At 39.5% G+C, this 27,141-nt stretch overlaps 1 protein-coding gene across 1 annotated transcript; it reads right to left on the bottom strand.

Annotated features, from left to right (window-relative positions):
* Positions 1 to 3,892: 3,892 nt before the first annotated feature.
* Positions 3,893 to 17,661, bottom strand: LOC124097318 (olfactory receptor 1J21-like). The gene is made up of 4 exons (XM_046451758.1): positions 17,174 to 17,661; positions 6,985 to 7,901; positions 5,130 to 5,148; positions 3,893 to 3,929 (listed from the first exon to the last, which is right to left on the bottom strand). The coding sequence occupies exons 1-4, from the start codon at positions 17,659 to 17,661 to the stop codon at positions 3,893 to 3,895; spliced, it is 1,461 nt and encodes a 486-aa protein (XP_046307714.1).
* Positions 17,662 to 27,141: the final 9,480 nt, after the last annotated feature.

Here is a 27,141-nt window from a genome sequence, read left to right as displayed (position 1 = left end):
CTCTGGAACACACTTTGGCTTTTGTTTTTATGGATTTAATCAAGATAAGAGAGCAGGGTGGGCTGCTTTGGATTTTCAAGATAGCAGGAGCTGGAGAACTGGTGGAAATATCATCTGCAGTGATCCAAACAAGGAATTTAAGAGCATGAATCTCAGCCAATAACAAAATATCTAGTGACAAGCTTTGCAATACATTCATTGGTCATTCCTTTAAGAAAAGTCTTTCCCACTAAACATTTTCAATACTATATCATCCTTTCTGTAGGAATTTTTGTTGACTGTGCAGCAATAGTAGGTTCTCTTCCAAATCCTACTTCCTATATTCCCATAATGCAAAGCAGGTCATTTTTATGGAAGTCATCAGAATACTGGGAAATACTAAACTTTCCTAGTCATATCTTCTCCTGCCAAACAATTACTTGCATCTGTCTAACAAAAGCAAATAATATTTTCTCCTTTTTCACATTTCCTAACCTAGGTTTTATGCCAAAGATCCTTAGCCTGTAATTTTTTGGTCATGTTTCTGACATTTCTTCTATGTTGCTTATACTATTATTCCTCTTCTTCTCCTTCAGATCAGTTCATCTTAGAACTACCCATGAAAGCAATCACAAGAATAGGAAAGCAGAATATGATAACTCGTCTACTATATTCTATGTAAAGATTGTTAGAACTAAAGGAAATTGTTCTTTGAAAGCTGAAAGATGTCTTACTATTTCTCTCACCCCTCATTTGTGGAATTAACTAAATTTTATATCAATGTACTAATTCTCCCAACTTGATTGAAATCATCTTTAAAACTCCTATGTTTAAAATCATGTTGATGTGATATTGTAACCTAGGATGGATTATACATTCAGCTATGTTACTGATTATCATGTTGGTAACAGTTTATCACAGTAAAAATGATAATTAGCTACCCATTGGACATAAAGGTTGTTTCTAACATTTTGCTATTCCAGCAATATTACAATAAACCAAATTGTTCTTTTGCCTTTTTGCTTACTATCATATATATCTGTAGGATAAAGGCTCAGAAATGGAATTGGAGGGAATGCATGGTTTTGATAGTCTGTCAAATTACAAGAGACATAGGTGATGAGAAAACCAATTCTTTATGTGTTCTTCAAAAGCAGTTCTTAATAGAAGAACCTATTATAGAAAGATTATGATAATGAACATTCTTATTAAGTGTCTGGAGAGGACAGGGATAGGGTATTTGAGGAACATAGAAAATTCGCATCATGGTAAGCCTGGGAAATATATGATTTGGAAAATTATCAAGAAGCCAGAGTATGTAAGACCTTTTCTGCTATTATAAAACAATAGTAAGCTAAAAAAATTAAGTAAGGAAGTAACCAAGAATTTCAGAAAGCTTGCTTGCTACTAGGTAGAGATCAAATTATAGCAAGATGAGAGCAATAGCAGGAATTTGAATAATTTATTACAGTAATTTAGTTACAAAATACTACTTATTACACCTGGATGGGGCAGCAGAGATGAACAAAATTATAGAATTTGTAAGAAAATTCAACAACTCAAAATGTGGCTAAGAATAAGAAGAGAAGGTATGATTTTTCTACCTTTTTATCAAAAATTAGATGTAGGATCAGTGTGAGACAAATTATGCTATCGGGAGATTTTTTTTCCTTGCCCTCACAATTTGGATAAATACTTATTCAAGATAAATTACTCCACATGGAGCTGTCTATCATAATATGATGTGATAAGAGATAGAATCTAGGGATTGGTAGCACATGCTGGACACACACAAAAAAAAAACCATACAATCATACTATTTAATGTAAATTCTACTCCTGCTCTGACATGGCCATTATATAATAAGCATAGATACCTTCAGCTACAAGTCATGAGAAGGTTCTTCTCTGTTCTTCTAGAATGTACAAAATACAGTGAAGCAGGTAAAGTCTCTAAGGCACTCAAAGTTCCATAGCAACAGAGAGGAGAGCTTGTCCACACAGAATCAAAGAAGGTAGATATAGAAAGAGTTGGTTCACAGTTCCTGAGAAATTGGTGTGAGTACCAATGTTGCAAACCAATGTTACAAACCATGGAGTAACCTGGGGGCAATCCCCCATCTCAGCTCTAAATTAAAGAGAAACCAGATATAATTACTTCATCACCTTTGGCTCCCTTGGGTGAAGAGCCACTTGCTGAAGCAGGCATAAGAGAGTATGCCCTTGGAGGAATAATGACAAAAATCAAAAGACTGCAATTAGAGACTCGATGGTTCACCAGAGTTTTTGTCTTCTCAGTTGACCTTGGGAAAAGTACAATTCAGATTCCATAATAAGCCAAGCAGGAGGTTGGATGTGATAACCAAAGGCTCTTGCTTTTGGCGCCATGTTATATCAAGAATATTAGCTAGGCAGAGGATGTAGCTCAGTGATAAAGCATTTGCCTGGCATGCATGAGGCTCTGGGTTCAATCCCCAGCACTCCCCTCCACAGAAAAGAATGCCAGAAACACTCTAACACCCTCAATCTCTGAACAAAAGGGTACATATGGAAATTGTTTTTTAATTATGCAATATAGTTACAGACAACTAAAGGTTCAGACACTAATGAACTAGTGAATTAATTTGGTAAATTTGTATCAATGCATAAAGCATCATTCCAGAGAGTTCCCTAGCACACCTAGTGAAGATCATCCAGAAGCGATCATTAATCTTTTATTTTAACAATGTGATAATGCGGTTCTGTAGTAGACTGTATTGCTGTCACTGAAGCTAGAATTTGCACTGGAGCTCTCTCTGCCACCATAGCTAAGGCTAGACCTGGGACTGGAATGGTTCTAGTTTGAAACTGGCACTACCTAGATCTAGCTGGAGGGCTGGTGGTAGAGCTGACACTGCAGCTGGCACCAATTCTGGTGCTGATGCTGGAGCTAGAACTGGATCTGACTCTTGCACTTGAACTGGTGGTATAGCAAGCACTTCAGATTGCACTGCATTATAGAGAACCACCAGTCAAGAATTCCACCTCCAGAAGTCTTCTAAGAAAACTGCGCACCCAAATGAATCGTCTTAGGCAATTTCCCCATAGTGTAGCCTGGCCTCTCTTCTCCTTACATACTCACATGCATATACCCCTAGTCCTCCTAACCCTCTGGCTCTGCCTTAGTGGGCTCCAGGTGCTACAGCTGATTCAGGAGATGATGGACATGGTGCCTGTCTGAAGCTTTCATGGATAGATATTCCACATTCCTGTCATCTCTTACTTCCTGGGTATCCATTGCAGCTTCAGTTTCACTATCACAACTTCATGCACCACCCCCTCAACATTGCCCATGGGGAATTTCAAACCTACCACTCATTGCCTGGCATCCCAGGCCTTTCTTTGAAGCCTCAGTGGAAGCCTCCAGACCCTGTAATTTTTGCATTCCTCATGCCTGCAAAACCAGAGCTACGTTGATCATACCAAAGCCTGCCAGCAGATTGAGCAGAAGCCACTTGAAACATGGCTACAGGGACTTCTTAGTATGGACATCTGATCACAGTGAAATGAAACCTGGGCTTCCTATGTGACCTTGTGGGAGAAGGGCATGCTGACTCTCATCAAAGCAAAGTCTTTCCAATGAGTTTTCACTTTCAAACCATTGAGTCTGGAATGGGGGGTGTCTTGACAATTGCTAAGATGCTTTCAAGTCATCTTTTCTCTTGTCCAGGTACAAAGTATTTGGCTTCTTGATAATGATGCTAGTCTTTTCAGCATCATGGCCCCAACTTTACACGGGATTTTTCCTGGCCCAACTGTACATTTTTAAAATCTTTCTCCTCTGTTTCTTGTTGTAAACCTTTCTAAATGCTGCCAACAATACCTATGCTGCTGCTGATGGCTCTACTGCCTTGAAGTTTCCTCTGCCAGATTAATTAGCCCATTGCCTTTAAGCTCTGTCTCACACTAATTCTCACGTAAAGGACAGGATATAAATGAATTTTTACCATAGGTAATGTGGATGACTTCTAGTCCAGTTTCCAATAGAGTCTTCATTTCCATCTAAAACCTAATGAGTACAGTCCCTACGTGTCCACATTCTCATCAGCATTTTGTTCTTATAAGCTCACACCAGAATTGTCCATTTTGTTCTGCTTATATTCTAGGGCTTATTCTTATATTCTAGGACCCCCAGGGAACAGCTTCCTCCACGATACCCCTCCCTGCCCTTCCCCCACCATGGTGAGCAGAGATGGGGCCCACTGCCTCCAAGTGTTCTTCACCCTGGAGCTGGTCGCCCAGCCCAGCCCACCTGGCTTTCCTTTCCCTCCAAGCCCCTTCCTGCCTGTGGGCGTGGGGACTCAGTGACCCAGCGCGGGAGACTGGCTTGGCAGAAGACAGAGAAAAGAGAAGCACTTCTTATATACAAAACTAGTATCTGCTGGAAATACAGAACCACACTTTATCATCCCTCCTGTATTGCTATTCAGGAGTCAGCAAAAGTAGGTGATCGAGCCCAAAGGAGGGTCATGAAAGGTGTTGATGACCTAGACTTCTTCATTGGTGATGAAGCAATAGAAAAGCTTACATATGCAACAAAGTGGCCAATCCACCTTGGCACAGTTGAAGATTGGGACTTGTTGGAAAGGTTTATGGAGCAAGTGATCTTTAAATATTTAAGGGCAGAACCTGAAGACCATTATTTTCTTTTGACTGAATCTCCACTAAATACTCCAGGAAACAGGGAAGATACTGTATGGTAATAAACAGTGGAGATGGTGTCACTCATGTTAGTCCTTCCAGAGCAATCTATGGAAAGCGCAAAGGCAGTAAAGGAACATTATAGTTATGTCTGCCCAGATTTGGTAAAAAAGTTTATCAAATATGGCACAGATGGATCAAAGTGGATTAAGCAGTATACTGGAATCAATGCTATTTCAAAGAAAGAATTTTCTATTGATGGTTATAAGAGATCCTTGGGACCTGAAATCTTTTTTTCATCCAGAATTTGCTATTCCAGACTTTACACAATCTAACTCAGAAGTTGTAGATGAGGTAATTCAAAATTGTCCTATGGATGTCAGATGTCCTCACTACAAGAATATTGTCCTCTGGAGGTTCAACCATGTTCAGGGACTTTGGACATTGCATACAAAGAGATTTGAAAAGAACTGTAGATGTAAATGCCAGGCTGAAATAAAGTGAGGAATTGAGTGGTGGTAGATTAAAGCCAAAACCTATGGATGTACAAGTTATTACACACCACATGCAGCCATACACAGTTTGGTTTGGAGGCTCAGTGCTGGCTTCCATGCCTGAGTTCTATCAAGTATGCCACACCAAAAAGGATTATGATTAAATTGGACCTAGCCATTGTCGTCACAATCCAGTGTTTGGAGTCATGTTGCAATTGGCTTCAGAGTTATTGGGCTTATGGAAGTGGAGAAGAGAGAATCTTTTTCATTACCTGTTTTGTCTGGATGGCTGGTTTTGTGGTTTCAAACCTGACTTGAAATAGTAAGACCAAACATGATTATACAGGAATATTTTAATAAGTGTATCAACATGCAAATGTAGAAGAGAGCCAAATGATCATTTTTCTTTAGATTGAATATTCGAATCTTCTGTATACAAAAACAAGTGGGTTTTAGTTCATTCTGTGCCCTGATACTTTGTATATTATTAAATTATATTTGATGGAATTTATCTGTATATAGATAGCTCTATAATGCTTGAATTGAACACTTCCAAGTGTGCAATGCAAGCATTTGTTTACATTTCATGCTTTTTGTACTTTGATGAAAAAAGTCAAAGAAAAACTGTAGTATTTGAGGAAGAAAAAGTGACCAAGTAAAGGACAAATTCAAAAAGCCTCATAAGACTTGATGTATGCAGGGATTCCAGAAAACCAATGGTTTTCTTTGCAAGTGCTTTTGGAACTAAGAACCTAGTATCTTGGACTAACTGATGCCTGCTAGTGCTTTCTGATGACTCACATTCTGTTTCTTGCTATAACAGAAAAGACAAGGCTGTTGGGCCAGTGTTGCACTTCTCTAGTGTCATTTGTTATTAAAGGGAAAAAAAACAATAATTTGATTACCAAAATTGTTATATTTAAAGCCTAATACCATTCTAATAAAGTCAGACATTTCATTAAAATAAATAAATAAAGTCATTTCATTTATATGAAATATTCAGCAGTCAAAATTGAAATATCAAAACAGAAGTGATACATGCATTTATCAACATGTCAAATGACTCCACTATTATGTATAACTCTAATTCATTCAAGGATTATTTAAAATAGTAAAGATGCTGGGTATCTCCAGGGAAAAGAAAAACAATTGAGAAGGACAATAGAAACTCCAAAAATATTGCTAATTTTCTATTTTTTTAAGCCTAGATATTGTTAAATGAATATTTCTTTTAATATTGCTATTTAAAATGCATTCATGTCACATATATATGTACAAATAGGTATGTGCATGTATATAATGTAATGTTATATATGCATGTATATATTTATATGATATTTTGTTGTCATGCTATTTCAATATTTTTGTAAAGATGAAAATACAATTTCCAGCAAAATGGGGGCAATTTAGCCAAGGGTTGAAAAGTATCCTCATAAATTACAGGATTCAAAGTAAGTATCTGTGTACCATTTGAGACCTATAACAATTCTGTATGGATCATTGCCTGCTCTTTTATGAAAGCCATTTATTTTGTTATTAGGTCAACTCATTAAAAGGGGGAATATGTGTGATGGACAGGGATACCTTAAAAAATGAAAAATATAAGAGAGAGAGTAATGCAAGTATGCTTGTAAAAACCATTCCTAAATCTTAAGATCAAAGTAATCAGACAGAAAAACTATCTGGGATGAATTGCAGATAGAAAACTAGAGTGCCACATCAAGATTCATGAAACAACAGCATTTAAGAGAGGAAATGGAAGAAACGTGGGATCAAGAAGATCTCATATACATACAGTAAAAAGTCCCACTATGCTGAAAATGTTCCTCTCCTGAGGATGTTCCTCAGAGCTCCTTTCATATCCCGATTCCTCAGACTGTAGATGAAGGGATTCAGCATGGGGGTGACCAGAGTGTACAGCACAGACACAATGACATCCTTGTCATTAGTGCTATTGGATGAGGGGACAAAGTAAAGTCCAATAATGGCTCCATAGTACAGAGAAACCACAGAGAGGTGGGAGCCACATGTGGACAAGGCTTTGCAGATGCCCTTGATGGAGGGTCTTCTCAGGACACTGGCCCCAATGTGGCCATAAGAGACCAGAATGCACAGGAGTGGCAGGGTAATGACCACCACTCCTACAGTGAGGATGACCAGCTGATTGATGGTGGTGTCAGAGCTGGACAGCTTGAGTAAGGCAGAGAGGTCACAGAAGAAGTGGGGCAGAGTGTTGCCTCTAAGGAAAGAGAGACGGGCTAGGAGGAGGGTGTGCACAAGGGCAATGGCAAAGGACAAGACCCAGGACACAACCACTAGCAGGAAACAAAGGCTCTGTCTCATCATTCTGGTATAGTGAAGAGGGTGGCAGATGGCCACATACCTGTCATAGGCCATTGAGGTCAGAAGGAAGCTGTCAAGATCCACAAAAGATAGGAAAAAATATGCCTGAGAAATGCACCCAGCGTAGGAGATGGATTGAGTCTGCGTCAGCATGTTCATGAGCATCTTTGGAGCCGTGACTGAGGAGAAAGAGATGTCAGTGAGGGCCAAGTGACTGAGGAAGAAGTACATGGGGGTGTGCAGGTGAGAGTCCAGCCTGATGAGCAGGATGATGAGCAGGTTCCCCAGCACCGTGGTCAGGTACATGCCCAGGAACAGGGCGTAGTACATGCCTTGCTGCTCTGGCTGGATGGGGAGCCCCAGGAGGAGGAACTCGGACACACTGCTCTGATTATCCCTCCTCATGCTCTTCTTGTTACCTTTTTCTGTAGAGAAAACAGGAGATGGATACGTGAAAGAATGAGAAGTCACTGGGAGTATTACACAACAACATAGATTTTCAGCTAATTAATATGTATGTTCATGTTAACTGAAGTATCTCCAACTGTTGCCACACTAATGCTCTAGTGATTGTCTAGCAAGCTGTGTTATTTGGCCACCTAGGAACTAACACAGTATCTTTTGGAGAAACCATGAAATAGGGGCTGGGGTTGTGGCTCAGAGGTAAAGCACTCACCTAGCATGCATGAGGCACTGGGTTCGATCCTCAGCACCACATAAAACAAAAATAAAGACATTGTGTCCACCTAAAAAGAAAAGAAAAGAAAGAAAGAAAGAAAGAGAGAAAGAAAGAAAAGAAACCATGAAATCAATGAATGATCATCAGATGAGTCCAGGTGCCAACTTAAGAAACCCGGGAGTTATAATGCAAATCTGAGATTAGGGAAGTAAGTTTGTATGTTCACAATTTTGATGGACTGTCCTATTTCATGGGACTATGGTGTTGAGAATGCTGTTTCTCTCATGTACTTCATGGAGTCATTGATATAAAAGTTTGTCATATGAATATCAAAGTATGGGTACTGTAGTTAGGTGTTTGGGGAGGACAGGACCTGGGCGCAGGACAGAGAAATTGAAGAGCATGATCACCCCGGGAAGGACATGGAGACATTTCTGACATGATAGAAAGTTTCAGTGCTATTCTCAAAGCAAAAGTGTATCCAAGAAAATGTTTGAATAAACACATAAGTGAAAGTTTTAACTAACTTGCTCTCTACTGGGTAGAGAAGCAGATTTCAACAAGACAAGACATTCACAAGAAACTGAATAGGAGGTTACGGCAGCAGTTTAGACACAAAATAACACCTGTTACACCTGGATTGTGGCAGAAGGGATGAATAAAATTTCAGAGATTTGGTATAAAATTTGGTACAAATCCCAAAAAGACTTAATGGAATAAAGATATTTATTCCATTAAGGAGGCATGTTTTTCTCATATCTTCTCAAAATTAGTCATAGAACCCTTTTGAGAAAATAATTCAACATGGAGATATGGTTTTTTCCTATCCTCTCAAAATTCAGATAGTTACTCCATTTAATATGAATGTCTTTACAGGGTGCTATTTGTCATAGTGTAGGATGAGTGTAGTAGGAGCTAGGGATCAGTAGCATACACTAGACACAAACATACACACACACACACACACAAACACCTACAATCAAATTATTTAATATAAATTCTACTTCTTCTCTGACAAGTTTCCCTAGATGATGAGTAGAGTTACCTTCAGCTATGAGACAGGAGAAGTTTCTTGCATTTCTCTACAGCAGGCTCAAAATACAGTAAAACAGGTGGTTAAACTACATGGGTCTCAGAGTTCCACTGGGACAGGCAGAAGACCTACCAGTTCAGAAGTATTCAAGATGCATATATGAAATATGAAATCAGAGTGAGTTCTAAGTTGACAAACCACGGAGATGCTCTAGGGGTCAATTACACTATCCCCAGGTCAACTAAACATGAATAGGATATAATTACCTCATTGTCTTTGGCTCCCTTGGGGGAAGAACTACTTGTTGAAGCAACATGAAAGAGTTCACCCTTGGAGGAATAATAATAATAATAACCATTAAGAACCTGGTGATCCACAGAGCTTCTTGCCTTCTCTTTACATTAGAAAAATGTGACTGAGAATCCATAATAAACCAAGCTGGAGCTGAGTCTAATATCAAAGTTTCTACTTCTGACCCCACGCTAAATCAAGAACACTAGAAACACTCTAATCCTATCACTCTCTGAATAAAAGAATCAGAAACTTATAACTGATCATCATTCCTGGACCCAGGAAATGCAATGCAGTTTCTATAAATCCCAGCCCAAAGGCTGAGCTGTCAGCATTTTGCTATGTAAATTACTCACAAAACCATAAAATAGCTCCTTAATGTATGATTTCACTCAACCCCTTACAAAAATGATTTCAAATCCATTGAATATACCTTTTAGTCAGCTTTTTCACGGTCAGGTCTTTTAGTCCTGACAAGAACAGTTGTGGAGGAGGAAAGTTTATTTGTGGGCTCACAGTTTCAGAAGTCTCAGACCATGAACAGCTGGTTCTGCTCCTTGGGGCACCAGGTGGGGCTGAACACCATGGCAGAAGAGTGTGGTGGAGGGAGCAGCTCACATGATGATCAGAAAGCAGAGAGACAGAGAGATTTCACTTGCTGGACACAAAATAGATACCCTCAAAGGTAAACTCCCAATACCAACCTCCTCAATCGATACCCTGCCTGCCTTTACTTACCACTCTGTTAATCCCATCAGGGGATTAATTCACTGATCGGGTTAAGGCTCTCATAACCCAATCATTTCTCCTCAAAACCGTCTTTCGTTATCTCACATATGAGCTTTTGAGGGACACCTCATATCCATACCATTAAAAATAGGTCTACTCTACCATTTCTTCCATGATTGGGAGATAATGAACACCTTTTGCTCATTATTAAAGGTGAAGATATATGAAGACTTATGCTATTGATTGGTTCAGTTCAAGTTAGAAATCAACCTGCACATGGAACTGCTATTTGAGTGAAGTAATCATGTAAGATATTTAAGCCTCTGGAGTGGTTCTGGGTCCTATGGGTCATGGTTGACTACCTGTTGCCTTGATGATAATGCTCCATGGACCTGCCTGTTTCCTAGAAGTCAAGGGTTAGCAATCCTTCCTTCTCAAACCAGAACTTCATGGTCACCTCCTCCTTTCCCTGCTTTCATGGAGATTAAAAAAAAAATCACTCCTCATGATTTCTCAACTAACTAAGCAATATGAGACCTCAGAGAAGATGGCAGAATAGAGAGGTCACTAAAATAAAATGAGTGCCAATCAAGAATACTGTACCCAGGCCATGACCCTGTGCAGGGCTCCGGGCTTCAGCAGTTCCAGTAGGATTCCTGGCTCTCAATACCTAAAGTCTGAAGGTCTAGCCACCCAGGGTTCACGAGCACTATAGCAGAATCACCTATCAACACATCTGCAGATCTCCAAGACTTCACTCCACCCCATGCAGGTCACTCAGCTGCTACCTACCCACAGCACAGTGCCATCACCCAGGTCCCCCCACCCCACCAGACACCCCACGCTGAAAGCAGATTGCCACCATCTTGGCTCAATATTCTCACCATATTAGGCGAGACAGCTCTCAGATCATATCCCCAGCAGCCAGGTACCGGGTTTGCAACCTCTGCCTCTCCCCAGCGGCAGTAACCCAACAGAGGAGCTGCCCAGAACAGGTGCCCAGTGCAACCAGGGCACCGCCCAAGGGAGCTCCCGTGTGAGAGGTTCCTCGATTAGGAATTGCTAAGGGAGAGGGAGGCGGGCTAATGTTTGGAGCCTAACAGAGAAACCAGAAACTGGGAAATCTCCAGGCAAGAGAGGGAGATAGTATCGGGTGCTCAAGTCATACGAGCTGTCCCAAAAAGAGACCTGTGACGTGCAGTCCTCCTACAGGGATTGGCAGGTGCCATTCCTGCTTCCAGATGCCCTACACCAGGACCAGTCTTCCCACCCTGGTTACCTCCACCATCCTGAGGGCAGAGACCCCAGCTTACAACAGACAATCCCACCTATTGGATGAGAAGAGAAGCAGGAAAGATACGGATCTCTAAAGCTAGCTACAACCTTGGCTTCTTCCACCCAGGTTTTTTTTTCCTCTTCTACCCCTTCATCCTCCGGCCCTCACACCCCAACATATGTGAACCCAAGAACATTGCATGAAATTGGATTTGAGGACTGAGTCATCTGAATAATATAATATAGAGTTGTTGTATATGCCCTTTTTTTCTTTTCTTTTCCTTTTTCTTCTTTCATTTTTCTTTCCCCCTCCAAGTTTTACTGTTTTAACATCTGTATTTTTCTAAATACATATGTGTGTTTGTTTTCTGTACTGTACTGTCATCCCACGTACTTGCCTACCCTAAATTACTTCCTGTCTATTCTCTTGCTACTAACCCTCTTAACTAGATTTCTCCTTCACACTTCCTAAGATATATTAACTCCATATCCTCACATCCTACCTCCTCAGCATATCTTCCTACACCTCACCACCAGTTCATTGTCCACTGTCAGAAAATATAAACCTTTTTACAAAACTACTGATTATATTTTAGATAAAAATTGAATCCAATATTTCTGTACATTGAGACTAAACTGTAAACATCTTAATACCAACAAATTGTTCATAGGTGGTATATTATTGGTATTGGGATCTGTTAACATTGCCCTTCCCCACAAAGGAGAGGTCTTGGAACCCTACAAGAGCACTACAAACCTATAGGGTAAAAACAATAACAATCCAGACCCACAGAGCTGGAAAGGAAGACACTCAAGCAACATGAAAAGACAAGGGAAGGAAATGCCCCCAACAAATCAATACACCACATCATTAGAATCATTAGCAGCCACAGCAGAAGAAATGACAGAGAAGGAGTTCAGGATGTACCCGGTTAAAATGCTCTGTGAACTCAAGGAAGATATAAGAGAGCAATTCAAGGCAATGAAAGATCACTTTAACAAGGAGCTACATAAACAAATACAGGAAGCAAAAGATCACCCCAACAGGGAGATAGAGGTACTGAAAAAAACAAACAGAAATCTTTGAAATGAAAGAAACAATAAACCAAATTAAAAGCTCAAATGAAAGCATCACCAACAGAGTAGACTACTTGGAAGATAGGACCTCAGATAATGAAGACAAAATATATGAACTTGAAAAGAACATAGACCACACAGTGATAATGGTAAGAAACCATGGGCAGAACATTCAAGAAATATGGATAACATAAAAAGACCAAATTGAAGAGTTATTGAGATAGAGGAAAGCATAAAGGTCCAAACCAAAGGAATGAACAATGTATTCAATGAAATAATATCAGAAAACTTTCCAAACATGAAAAATAAATTGGAAATCCAAATTCAAGAAGCCTACAGGATGCCAAATGTACAAAATCACAACAGATCCACACCAAGGCACATTATAATAAAAATGCCCAACATGCAGATTAAGAAAATAATTTTAAAAGCACAAGAGAAAGGAATCAGATTACACATAGGGGAAAACCAATTAGGATAATGGCAGATTTTTCAACACAGACCCTGAAAGCTAGAAGATCCTGGAACAACGTATGTCAAGCTCTGAAAGAAAATAAGTACCAACCAAGAATCTTGTATCCAGAAAAATTAAGCTTTAGATTTGAAGATGAAATTAAAACCTTCCATGATAAACAAAAGTTAAAGAATTTATAGCTAGAAAACCAGCACTACAAAACATCCTTGGAAAAATATTCCATGAAGAGGAAACAAAAAACAATGATGAAAATCAGCAGAGAGGTGGTACCCAGAAGGAAAACCTAATCAAAGAAGAAAATCAAGTCAAGTTAAATAACAAAAATAACCAAATAAGGCTGGGAATACAAACCATGTCTCAATAATAACCCTGAATGTTAATGGATTAAACTCACCAATCAAAAGACATACACTAGCAGATTGAGTTTAAAAAACAAGACCCAACAATATGCTGCCTCCATTAGACTCATCTGATAGGAAAAGATATACACAGACTGAAGGTGAAAGGTTGGGAAAAATCTTGCCCTTCAGTAGATGAATGGATAAAAAAAAATTTGTGGCATATATACACAATAAAATATTACTCAGCAATAAAAGAGAATAAAATTATGGCATTTGCAGGTAAATGGATGGCGTTGGAGAAGATAATGTTTAGTGAAGTTAGCCAATCCCAAGAAACCAAATGCTAAATGTTTTCTTTGATATAAGCAGGTTGATTCATAATGGGATAGGGAACGGGAGCATGGGAGAAATAGACGAACTCTAGATAGGGCAGAGGGGTTGGAGGGGAAGGAAAGGGGAATGGGGTTATTAATGATGGTGGAATGTGATGATCATTATTACCCAAAGTGCAGGTATAAAGACACAAATTGGTGTGAATATACTGTGTATACAACTAGAGATATGAAAATCTGTGCTCTGTATGTGTAATAAGAATTGTAATGCATTCTGCTATCATATATAAATTCAAAAAATAAAAATAAATTTAAAAAATAAACAATCTGTGAGGTGAATAGAGAGCCTACATCTTAGGAGCAAACTTTTACCCCTCACACATCAGATAGAGCACTAATCTCTAGGGTATATAAAGAACTCAAAAAGCTAAGCACCAAAATAACAAATAATCCAATCAATAAATGGGCCAAGGACCTGGACACACACTTCTCAGAAGAGGATAGACAATCAATCAACAAATATATTTAAAAAAATGTTCATCATCTCTAGCAATTAGAGAAATGCAAATCAAAACCACTCTAAGATATCAACTCACTCCATGGTAGCTATTATGAAGACAAACAACAACAAGTGTTGGTGAGGATGTGGGAAAAAGGTTCACTCATACATTGCTGATAGAACTGCAAATTGGTACAGCCAATATGGAAAGCAGTATGGAGATTCCTTGGAAAACTGGGAATGGAACCACCATTTGACCCAGCTATCCCTCTCCTCAGATTATACCCAAAGGACTTAAAAACAGAAAATATTGAAATATTAACACAAAAATTCAGGATACCCATTTCCTTCTGAGAGGAAACATAAGAGTAGCTTGTGGGTAACGCAAAAGTAGATTAAAATGATGTTTTATTAAGAATAAATATTTGTTAATGGAAATACAACATACATAGAACTAAGCATATAGTAAAGGCACAATCTGATTAACAATTCCAAAGGAAACACACCTATGTAGCCATCATTCAGATAAAGAAATAATCCTTCATATTGCCCCTTTCCATTCCTTCACTTAAGTGTTATTCTTTTGGAAATTTTATTACAATTAAACCAAGTATTACTTTGGAGAATTCTTAACTTTTCATCTTGGTATAAGTACCCTAAGAAAGAACATAAAACTTAGTTAAAATGCAATATTACTGAATGCTCTCTAATATTAGAACTAAAATTATTTCTCTTCCTATAGAATAAACTTACATTTCTGATGTAATATCTTTCTTTGGAAGTAGGAGGTTCACATATTTTTACATTTTAACAAGTCATCGTAACTCTTCAGATTGATGAGACAGCATGTTTACAAATTTAACTCTTACACTTGACAAAAGTGAGAGTTAATCTGAATTTTTCTCTCACTCGAGTTTTATACCGACCTTAAAATATGTGCATTGGTATCAGTGTTCTTGGAAAATGTGAATAGTCCCATGTCTGCAAACACTGAACAGCAAGACTTCCAGGAAAGACATTTGTTTGTGTGTGTGCTATAAGGTCCATTCTCTTACCAAATATCACTGCACAATTTACTTTCAGCCCCCTTTCTACTTAGGGGAAATCTGCAAACCTACAAGGAGGTTATGATGATAATGGAGTGACTGCCAACAATACTCCATTCAACATGGCATGGAATGTTCTCACACTCCATCCTCTAAATCAGTAATTCTCAAAGCAGGTGACTTATCAGAGTCTCTGCAAAGGGGTCGGGGCGGAGGGCGGGGGGCATAAGTAGCAATGTGGAAACAGCAGGGCTTTTCTCCATTGTTTTCTTTGTGTTTAGTCTTGATATTGAACATAATTTCTAATTTAAAACCAATATAATACAAAAGAATAATGTTTCCTGTAATTTAGGATCAGGTAATAAAATTGAAGATCGTGATTAAAAGTTAAATTTCTTTACCATCTCCCGGTTTTCTCCTAGTCTCCCAGCTATACAATCAGACATTCATAGTGTCATAAACTGTGACATCTAAAGATGGAAACAGGAGTTCCATGAACTCAGGTCACTCAAAGTCTCACTTGTTCCTCTTGCAGTGGCTGTTTGACTTTGAGCATCTGTCTGGGAGAGGCTGAGCTAATGCCCATTCTTTATTTGTAAATAATTTCTATACTAATAGTTATGTCACATGAAAAAACTGAGGGTTACAGGAGAATGACATGGAAGAGAGATTTCCTAAAGCTAAGATTTTGAGGAGCATCATGGTGTGTCTGTGAACCTGTATGTTTGACAGACAGGAAGTCCTAGAAGATGGGAAAGAAACATGGAATTGTCAAATCCAAGCAGGGGACCAAGAGGGGAAATGGACCATTGAAATAAAGAGAAGTTTGGATCAAACCAGTGGAAAGACCAGTAGTTGTATCAGTTAGAGCTTTTGCTGCTTCATAATCCCCAGACTTGGTGCTTTAACCAGTTGTTGGTGAGATGATCCTACAGACTGGAGATTTGGCCTGGGCTGGGCTCAGCTGGAAGGTGCATCTGGTCTTGGCTAGCTTCAGCTGATCTCAACAGGGACTCATTCATGCCCCCACAGACACTGACCAGATCTCCTGGAAACTGGCTGTTAGCAGGGGCACCTTTGTTCTCCAAGTGCCCTCTCATCTCTGTGCAGCCTAGTGAGGCTGGCTTACCTGGTGGTCTCTGGTTCCAAGAGCAGCAGAAACACACTCTGCCTCAGCTTGGAAATATAATAACACCATTACTATATTTATATATATTTAATATATATAATATATAGTAATGATATATATTTATATCATTACTACAAAGCTATAGTCAAATTAAGTCACAAGATCTGCTCAGATTCAAGAGGTAGGGAAATAAATTCCACAATGGAAAGGAAGGGATGCAAAGTACTGTGACCACTTTTGCAGTCTACTACAGCCACCTGCACAAATTTTTAGGGAATTATCTCAAGAAGCATCTTTAGGAGAATTAAGAACATGAGTGGGTAAACATCACTTGGAAACTGTAACCACTTTTCTGTAAAGCATCCTCAGAGCCAATTTCATGTCTTTATTCCTCAGGCTGTAGACAAAGGGATTCAACATAGGTGTCACCACTGTATACATAACTGAAGCAATGACATCCTTGACTTGGGAATTGTTTGAGGAAGGAAAGAAATAAATAATTGCAAGGGTCCCATAGTACAAAAACACCAAGAAGAGGTGAGAGCCACAGGTAGACAGAACTTTGCAGATCTTCTTAGTGGAGGGGACCCTTAGAACAGTGGCCCCAATGCAGACATAAGAGCCCAAAATAGCACTCAAAGGCAGGAGAGTTAACACTCCCCCCTCAGCGAGGATAACTAGCTCATTGAGGGAGTCATCTGAGCAGGTCAGCTTCAGGAGTTCAGTGAGTTCACAGAAGTAGTGGGGGATGGTGTTGTCAGCACAGAAGGACAGGTGGGACAGGAGGAGGGTATGCAAGAGGGCATGTACACAAGAGAAGAACCAGGACCCAGCTGCCAGTAAGACACACGGCTCCTTCCTCATGATGATGGCGTAGTGGAGGGGGTGGCAAATGGCCACATACCTGTCATAGGCCATCACTGCAAGAAGAAAATTGTCAACACATACAAAAAGTAAGAAAAAATACATCTGAGAAATGCATCCCTCATAGGGGATGGATAAGTGCTGAGTCTGCATGTTCCTGAGCATCTTAGGGACAGTGACAGATGATAAAGAGACATCAGAAAAGGCCAAGTGACTGAGGAAGAAGTACATGGGAGTGTGCAGGCGAGAGTCCAGCCTGATGAGCAGGATGATGAGCAGGTTCCCCAGCACCGTGGTCAGGTACATGCCCAGGAACAGGGTGTAGTACATGCCTTGCTGCTCTGGCCGGATGGGGAGCCCCAAGAGGAGGAACTCGGACACACTGCTTTGGTTCATGGCGCTCTTCTCCTTCTTGGGGACAAATGAGTAGGAAGTGTGAGAGATGAGATATGGTGTTTTCCTCACCAGATGTGCATCATAGCCACATGCTGTTTTCTCTGGGGACTTATTAAAATTCAGGAAAACTTCACACTTTACTGTCTGACTCTCCAGTCTGCCTCATTCTGGAAACAGGTCATCAGATTTTCAATGCAAACAAGGTTTCCTTCAAGGGAGACAGTGTAAATTTGTTCACTTACTCAACCACATCCCACACACTATTTTTAGAACTGGGAATCTCACAGAAAATTAGATTCCCTAAGTCTCTTCCCTCTTGTAGCCCACACATTATAAGCATTTTATAGACAACTGAGCAAGACCGATGGCTTCATGGCCAGGAGACTCGAGGTGGATCTCTAACTCAGCAGTTCCTCACCTGAGTGGCCTTGGCAGCTTTCTCAGTGTGGACCTACGCCCCTCTTCTATGACATGATAATATTATTATTACCTGGTCATGGGGTCCTGGAGGAAATAAACAAGTTGATACTGTAGTAAGCTTAGATCAGACCCCACACACCGAAACATGCACCAGTGCCAGCCAGCTGCCCTGGCAGTATGAGTCCAACAGATAATTCTGATATCAAGCTGCAGGACTCAATAGAAAAGTGATTTTGGCATCTGATCAGGCAGTTACAGGCCTAGGGGAACAAAGGTTTAAATCTAGGAAATTTCACACCCTGAGAATCTGCAGAGGCCTAGATCCTGAACCCTGGGATCCATTGCTTGATTGCAATGACATTAAAAATATGTTTTCTTCATTTCACCTAACGTCAATTCATCTCTCTTTCCCTCTCTCTCATTCTCTCTTTCTCCCTCCCTTCTTCCCTCCTTCTCTCTCTTCAATGTAAGAATCCTTACACAGAGAATATGCTCCCAGGAAACTTCCCATTCCAGAAACCTAAGAATTTCCTGATGTTGTCCATATGGGGATGTCTATTACATATAATTCATAATTATTTAATTTTGACCATTTCTAAAATGTACCTTACCATTGATAATAGTTGCTGAACTCCTAGTAGGAAAAATCATTATTAATGTTAAAAAATCAAATTTAGGCATCAGAAAACTAAAGCTCAGGGTGGTTTAATAATTAGTCTAAAACCACTAGGTAAGAGTGGATAAGGTCACAATTCCAAGTTTTGCCAGTGTTATCAGATTCCCTTCTCAACGATTCTACTGGGTCTTCACCTCATTTATTTTGTTATAAAATCCTGGACCCTGTTATGAATTGCTTCAAGGTTTCAAATTTACCCCAAGTCACCTGCTTGATTTTCTGCCAACACTCACATATATGATGTCACTATGTTGTGTTAGGAACTTGGAAGTGTGGCCACATTTAGGAGTGAAAAAAGAAGGTGTACAATAATTGTACCAATACAACAGGTCTACTCCAGAGCTTTCCTGGGCTAACCAGACAGTACAGCCACTTGCTTATGTCAGACACTGAAATTTGCAAAGGGCTCTTATGTGCGTTTACCTCCATTAATCAGCAAACCTGAGTGCTTATGAAGCAGACATTCCATGTTTTCATGTTCCTATGAGGAAACAGAGATGTAAGACATTCTTCAAAGGCATACTCAAGAGCCATTTGTGGATCCAATCTTGAGCATAGAACTTCTGACTGTGTTTGCAAAAGACTTAGGGACTCCTCCACTGAGAGTTAAATCCGAGTTAGAAGTTACATACAGAAGTCCTGGAAAGGGAATCCGGTGGGAGACTATCACACCAAGGCACAGGCACCCGACAGAAGAGCTTCTTCAAAGAGCAGAGAGGAGCTCAGGCCCCTCAATCAGTGGGAAGGACCAGAAGGAAGAAGTGACAGACCTCTGACGGGGACCTGACTACCCACTGCTGTTCACTGGACCAGACTTCTTCTGGAACTCAGGCATCTCTGGAAGAAAATTCAGAAGTTAAATGTCAACTAAATCACCTTGATATTTAAAAAGATAACCTTGATTCAAGTCACACTGTGTGAAAGTGTGAAAGACACAGCCTCATGGTTGAAGAAGGGAGCAGGGACGTGGAGTGTGAGAGTTCTATTTTTGTAGTAGTGGGGCTTGAACCAGCCCTAGGCAAGTGCTCTTCCACTCTGTCACATCCCCAGCCCTGACAAAAAGCCTTTGAATAAGCATGTTTCCTCTATCCTTATGTAAAATACTCCTCCTTGGATAGCCAGGAAATAACTAATGGGTTGAGAATCTCCAGCATTTGAGCAATGATTGTGTTCCCATTTATTTCATGTTTATAATATGCCACACGCTGAGTTAAATCTTTAGTCCCATCACTTTGTGCAGTTCAGGCTGCTAAGCTTCACAGAGGTTCAAGTACAACTATAAAGAGTCAAAAAGCTTCATAAAGCTACAAAGAGTCAAGAGTTGAGGTTTGAACCAAGATGTGTGTGACACCAGGGCCTAAGCACTTAATCACTATCTCATTTCCCAGAGTGGAAATATGGCATGTTGAAGGCCAAAGTGCCCAGAGGGCTCATTTTGACATAGTCATACAAGCCTGGAACATAATTTGCTCCATTTTAGTTCACAGTCCTTCCTATTCCCCTCCCCTGCCCCATTCCCCTTCCCCTACCCTGCTGATCCTCCTTCTATTAAGCTAAAGTTTTTTTCCATTAGTGTCTTATAGATATACATAAAGGTGAAATTCACTGTGGTATATTCATACATGTACCAAACATAAATTGGCCAATGTTGCCTGTAATGTGAGAGAATAATGTGCTGTTTTCCCAGTATAAAACACATGCACACACACACACACTGTCATATCATAATTTTAGTTCCATCTTCCTCTATTCTACATTAAAATAGAATGTAATTGTGTTATATGTAAAGTGTGTGTTATATATAGACACATGTAAGTAGTGACATACATACATACTCACAATCACAGATCTCTCTGACCTATTTTAATTCTAGGAAAAACAGTCAAGAGTTGTACAATTTTCACACAAATTTACACACAATAGATAAATAAAACATTGATACATACAACACAGAACATTAACATCATATCTAATCATCCACATAGAAAGCACATACTACATACACACATGCATCCATGTAAACAAATATATCAGAGACTACAGGTGTGCACATGTGTGTGTGGAAGGATGATTTACAGCTCTCCATAGTCTATATATACTTTTTCTATATAAAAAAGAGTAGGTGTGTAAGTCACTTACTTACTAAATACATTGTATTATATAAAACAAAATAAAAAATACATGTGCATGCATATGCTCACATAAACTCATATACCCAGTGCCAAGAGATGATTCTCCTTCTTCCTCTGACCTGCAACAGTCTTGAGCTCAGAAACCTTCTGTTCAAGGTGACTTCCTGAGCCCTCACTTTCTGTTCACAAGGACCAATATTCAATGAAGAAATTCTCCTGACCTAAGAATCTTTCAAATGTTGCACAACTGCTTTCAACTTGCAGGAAAATGGCAAGAAGATCCTCATTTACCAACAGGATTAATACCCTGGGGAAAATAGCCACATGCTCTGCTTAGGGAGGGAGCCAACATGGACTAATTGCCCAATTTCCTGCCTTGCCCATGGGAGGGAACCTGTGAAGGGACCAGAGGGGGAGCCACAGAAGTCCCTGGAAAAGGGGTGCCTGGAAAGCCTCAGTGGCCCTAGTTATCTTGGCTTCTGAGGTAGCACAGCATGGAGCTGGCCTCTCGCAATCACATGCTGGTGGAGAGAAAGGCCACAGATTCCGACCCTTTAGAGAACACACTCACTGCCATCTGGGATTGTGCAGGTCTCCCCTCTCCTGTGAGGTACTCCATGGGGCATGCACTGGGCTTGTTTAGTAGAAGGTGGGACTAGACCCAAGGTCATCAAGCACAGACTGACCTGACTTTGCTACCAGCTCTCCCCTGGCACACTGGGTGCTCTAGCAAGGGCTGAAGTTCCCTGAGGACCTGTTTCCTTGGACCCATGATGGAGAGTGATAGCACCTTGCTCAGGAGGTTATCATGAGAGTTAAATGGAACACTATACATTAAAGCACTGAACCCAGCCTAAGGGACTAACACCCTAATCAGTGTGCCAAATGTGACAGTCCCCTTAATGACGGTTCCAGTTACTATAGCTGTGTAACACACTGACCCAAGACTTCATATCACTGAACAACCATTTTATAAAGCTCACACGTTCTGTGGGTCAGGAATTCAGAAAAGACACAGGCAATCTCTGATCCTCGGCTGGGAAAAACTGAAGAGGGGCTCCATGTTGGAGAGGCTGAAATGCAAATCAAAACTACTCCATTTCAAAATGGCTCAGGCTGGAGTCATCTGGAGGCACAATCAAGCAAGTATCTAACAGTTGATTGGGGTTATTGGCTGGGACCTGAGCTGGGCTGTCAGTAAAAACACCTGGGTGTGGCCTTTCCACACTGTCTGGGCACCCACATCATGTAGGCCTCCACAGTGGGAGCCCTTAAATGCTGGTTCATAGATTCAAAGCTGAATGACCCAAGAGAACTAGGCAGAAACAGAGTGGCCTTTTCTTTTGTATATAAGTAGCACTCTTGGAAATACATTTTTTAATTGATTTTATTTTTTAAATATATGACAGAGGAATGCATTACAATTCTTATTACATATAAAGAGCACAATTTTTATATCTTTGCTTGTATATAAAGTATGTTTCACACCAATTCATGTCTTCATACATGTACTTTGGATGATAATGATGTCCATCATATTCCACCATCCTTGCTAATCCCCTGCCTCCTCCCTTTCCCTCCCTCCCCTCTTCCCTATCTATAATTCATCTATTCCTCCCATGCTCCCCCTTCCTACCCCACTAGGAGTCAGACTCCTTATATCAGAGAAAACATTCGGCATTTGGTTTTTTGGGATTGGCTAACTTCACTTAGCATTATCTTCTCCAACGCCATCCATTTACCTGCAAATGCCATGGTTTTATTCTCTTTTATTGATGAGTAAAATCCATTGTGTATATATGCCACATTTTTTTATCCATTCATCTACTGAAGGGCATCTAGGTGGGATCCACAGTTTAGCTATTGTGAATTGTGCTGCTATAAGCATTGATGTGGCTGTGTCCCTGTAGTATGCTGTTTTCAAGTCCTTCAGGTATAGACTGAGGAAAGGGATAGCTGGGTCAAATGGTGGTTCTATTTCCAGATTTCCAAGGATTCTCCATACTGCTTTCCATATTGGCTGCACCAATTTGCAGTCCCACCAGCAATGTATGAGTGTACCTTTTTCCCACATCCTGGCCAACATGTATTGTTGTTTGTCTTCATAATAGCTGCCATTCTGGCTGGAGTGAGGTGATATTTTAGAGTAGTTTTGATTTGCATTTCTCTAATTGCTAAAGATGTTGAACATTTTTTCATATATCTGTTCATGTCCTTGGCCCATTTATTGATTGGAGGTTTTTTTATGTTTAGCTTTTTGAGTTCTTTATATACTCTAGAGATTAGTGCTCTATCTGATGTGTGAGGGGTAAAAATTTGCTCCCAAGATGTAGGCTCTCTGTTCACCTCACAGATTGTTTCTTTTGCTGAGAAGATGAGTCCATCCCATTTATTGATTCTTGGTTTTAATTCTTGCACTATAGGAGTCTTATTAAGGAAGTTGGGGCCTAATCCCACATGATGAAGATTAGGGCCTACTTTTTCTTCTATTAGACACAGAGTCTATGGTTTAATTCCTAGGTCCTTGATCCACTTTGAGTTGAGTTTTGTGCATGGTGAGAGATAGGGATTTAATTTCATTTTGTTGCATATGGATTTCCAGTTTTCCCAGCACCATTTGTTGAAGAGGCTATCTTTTCTCCAATGCATGTTTTTGGCAGCTTTGTCTAATATAGATAATTATAATTTTGTGGGTTAGTCTTTGTGTCCTCTATTCTGAACCATTGGTGTATGTGTGTCTCTAAATTCTTCACTAAATGCAGTACAAGGTGTCACCACACCCACTGTCTGAAATGACACATCCCTCAAAGGGATGTGAGAAGAGCAGTCTTAGAAACACCTCATGTTTTATTGTGCATAAATTTAAGGTGCACAACAGAACATCTTGATATGCATGTACATAATGAAATGAGTGCCATAGTAAGTCCAATCAACACATTCATCATCTCCCATACTTATCTCTTTTGTTTATTTTTAATGAAGATATAAAAATAGTATATATATACACACATACATATGTATGTGTGTATATATATATATACATATATACATATGTATGTGTATATATATATATACATATATATACATATGGTATACACTATGATAAATATATAAATAAAGAATAAAAAGCTATAGAACTAAAAAATACAACTACTAGTTTATCATTAACAGACATGTAGAATATTTCATCCATCAATGACTAAATACACTTTCATCACAGCAGCACATGGATCCTTCTCTAAAATAGACCACATCTTAAGCCACAAAGCAACTCTTAGCAAATACAAAAAAAAATAGAGATAACACCTTGTATTCTATCAGATCATAATGGAATGAAATTAGAAATCAGTGATAAAATAGAAAATAGAAGTTTCTGTAACATCTGGAGACTAAATAATACCTTATTGAATGACAAGTGGATAGCTGAAGAAATAAATTAGGGAGGAAATTGAAAACTCAGCCCAGGTTCCCGTCAACAGATGAACAGACAAAGGAAATGTGGTAGATACACACAATGGAGTCTCTTCAGCCATAAAGGAGAATAAAATTATGGCATTTGCTGGTAAATGGTAAAACTAGAGGACACCTTGCTGAGTGAAAGAAGCTAGCCTTCTATCATCGGGGGCCATAGGTTTCCTCTCATATGTAGAAGCTAAAGCAAAATAATGGGAAAGGGGGGGTTGCATGAAAATAGAAGGGAGTTCAGTGGAGTCAAGTGAAGAGGTTGAGGGGGACAGAGGAGGGATGGGGAAAAGGAGGAACTAGGAAATGATCTTGACCACAGTATGTTATGCTCATGTATGAACACACCTCAGTGAATTCAGCTTGATATCTATAAAACACCAATTACAAAACCAAGAAGGAGAACAGGGGAGGAAGGAGAGGAGAGAAAGAGGACGTACTGGGTCCTGAAATGGATATTCCATGCATTTGTGATTGTCAAAAATGAACCCCACAATGATGTGTGACTATAATGTACTAATGAAAACATTTTTAAACTGTCTCCATCTCAAAAATTTGTTTTATGAATCCAATTAACTTGCATTCATATAAAACTTGTGTGTCCTCACAGAAGAAGAAATTGCTGCTCAAAATTCCATTTAAATTCCTCTGAATTTGCAGTGTGGGTTCTTTACAGGATGGTAGGTTGGAGAGTCACTTTCCCTCAGGAGGTTAAATTTTAACCATCATAGGTGACACTTTGCTCCCATACAGAAAGCAATCTCATTACCTTTGCCTTTCTCAACCTATGCCTTCTTTCTGGAAAACAGGAAAGGAAATTCTAGAAAGCCTAATCCTGCTGCATGCCTGTCAAGGGAGGTGGAGGTGAACCAATGATACCTACCCAGAGAAGCCCAGTCGGATTAAAAGGTAATGAATAGAAAAGAGGTGGGGGTGGGGAGGTGTGGCAGATGAAAAGAGATGTGATAATGAGAAATGATGCCCAGTAAAGAAGGTGTCACTCTTAAGAAAATATTATCCTTATTTTCTTTAAGAATACTATTCTTAGCTGATCCTGTCGTATGTGGTGTGGAGTCATGTGCAGTGGAGGAAGGTGCCCAAGATTCATCTTCCCCTGGTAAGGAGAACTGGACTGGAGCCACACTGCAGCAGTTACCTGAGGTTGGCAGTATGAGGTTTGGAGAGAAGACAGCAGAGCTCCTTGATGGGCTGCCCAGGTCCCAGGAGGTTAGGGTCACTGCTCTCGTCACATTGTGCTGTGCTGCACAGTATCACATTGTGTATCCATCCACACATGTATTTCAACTGTATATGTTTATGTTATTTTGTTTATATATCTCAATGCTTTTATGAAGATGAAAATACAGTTTTCTGTAGATTGGGGAAAAACATTACAAATATTTGAAAAATAGTCCTAGGACTTAAAGGGCTCCTGCTATTTTTCTGTTGGCCTTTTGAGGCCTGATCCATTCTGTCTGGGTCTTTGTCCTGATCCTGTATGGAAAACCTTCTCATTCAGGAGAAAAATGTTGTATCCCTAGCTGCCACCACTACAAACAATGAATTTTAAAAAAGAGGACAATGAATAAGAAATTATAAAAAACTGGGGAGACTATGAGGGAAGTTGGGGAGAGAGACAGAAAAAGGTTGGCCAGTGGGCATTAAAGAAGAAAAAAGTCTGGTGTTATCTGGTTGTAGGTGATTAAAGGTGAAGATGATATACTGAACATTTGAAAACAGTTACCAGAGGAGTTCTAAATGTTTTTACCACAAAAAAGAAGACAATCGAGAAAAATAAATATACTTATCTTAATTTGTACATTATACAATGTACACATTTATCAAAACATCACATGGAACTCTGTAAATACATCGATATTCTGGGCCAATAAAAACAAACATATACTGACATAATTTTCCCATGCTCATATATGAAAACAACACGGTGAATCCCCCACCATGTCTCTTTATAAGAATGGAATTCTAACTAGAATAAGATATATTCAATATATCCCATGCTTGTATAATGATATCAAAATGAATTTTGCCATCATGTATAACCAAGAACCAATAAATTTAAAAAGAAAAAGAAAAAAAGAAGTGACAAGTGAAGGAAAACAAGTTTTCTGATTAAGCTTACCAACAAGTAAATTCAAATTTAAATACAAAATTTAAACCATCATGAATCTATCAAAAGAAAAAGTCTTGTCATCTTGGGGGGAAAAGCTTTGCTTTGAAAACTTTGCACTATCAAAAAATGGGGACTAAAATCTACAATTACATTAAACTTGAAATTGTTTGATTCAGACACAGTGGTGCACACCTATAATATACCAACACCTCAGGAGGCTGAGGTGAGAGATTCCAGCCTGGGTAAAATGGGAAGGCATAGTTTCAAAATAAAAATAATAAAATGATCTTCAGGTATAGCTCACTGGTAGAAGACTTGTCTCACACGTGCAAACTCCTGGGTTCAATCAGAGTATAGCAAAAGAAAATGTTGACTGGCTGATCAAATAATGTTGAACCCTTATTTTTATAAGGGATACCTTATAAAATAAATAAATAATTTAAATAATAAAGAATAAGGAGAAGACAGGAGTACAAGCATGTTGCAAAAGCCTTTTCAAAGTCTCTCAAGATCAAGACAAAGAAAACCTATATCCAAGGTGAAACATAATCTGAAAAATGTTGCCATATTGAGATTGACCAAAAACATCAAGTCAGAGAGGAAAAGATGTATGTGCAGGACTGAGGTCTCATTTCCAGTTATAGGAAATGCAAAGCACA

The sequence above is a fragment of the Marmota monax genome, unplaced genomic scaffold, assembly GCF_021218885.2.
Source record: "Marmota monax isolate L192 unplaced genomic scaffold, Marmota_monax_Labrador192_F-V1.1 WCK01_AAM20220418_F8-fsc00020, whole genome shotgun sequence".
NCBI classification, from domain to species: domain Eukaryota; kingdom Metazoa; phylum Chordata; class Mammalia; order Rodentia; family Sciuridae; genus Marmota; species Marmota monax.
This window is presented reverse-complemented; position numbering and strand designations above follow the sequence as displayed.

What these genes read in the sequence shown, in the direction of transcription:
- LOC124097318 (XM_046451758.1), bottom strand. Translation starts at nt 17,661, where the DNA reads ATGAACCAAAGCAGTGTGTCCGAGTTCCTCCTCTTGGGGCTCCCCATC. An exon ending in ACCCTCCTCCTGTCCCACCT is followed by an intron (nt 7,902 to 17,173) that starts GTCCTTCTGTGC and finishes TAACAAGAAGAG; the next exon opens with CATGAGGAGGGATAATCAGA.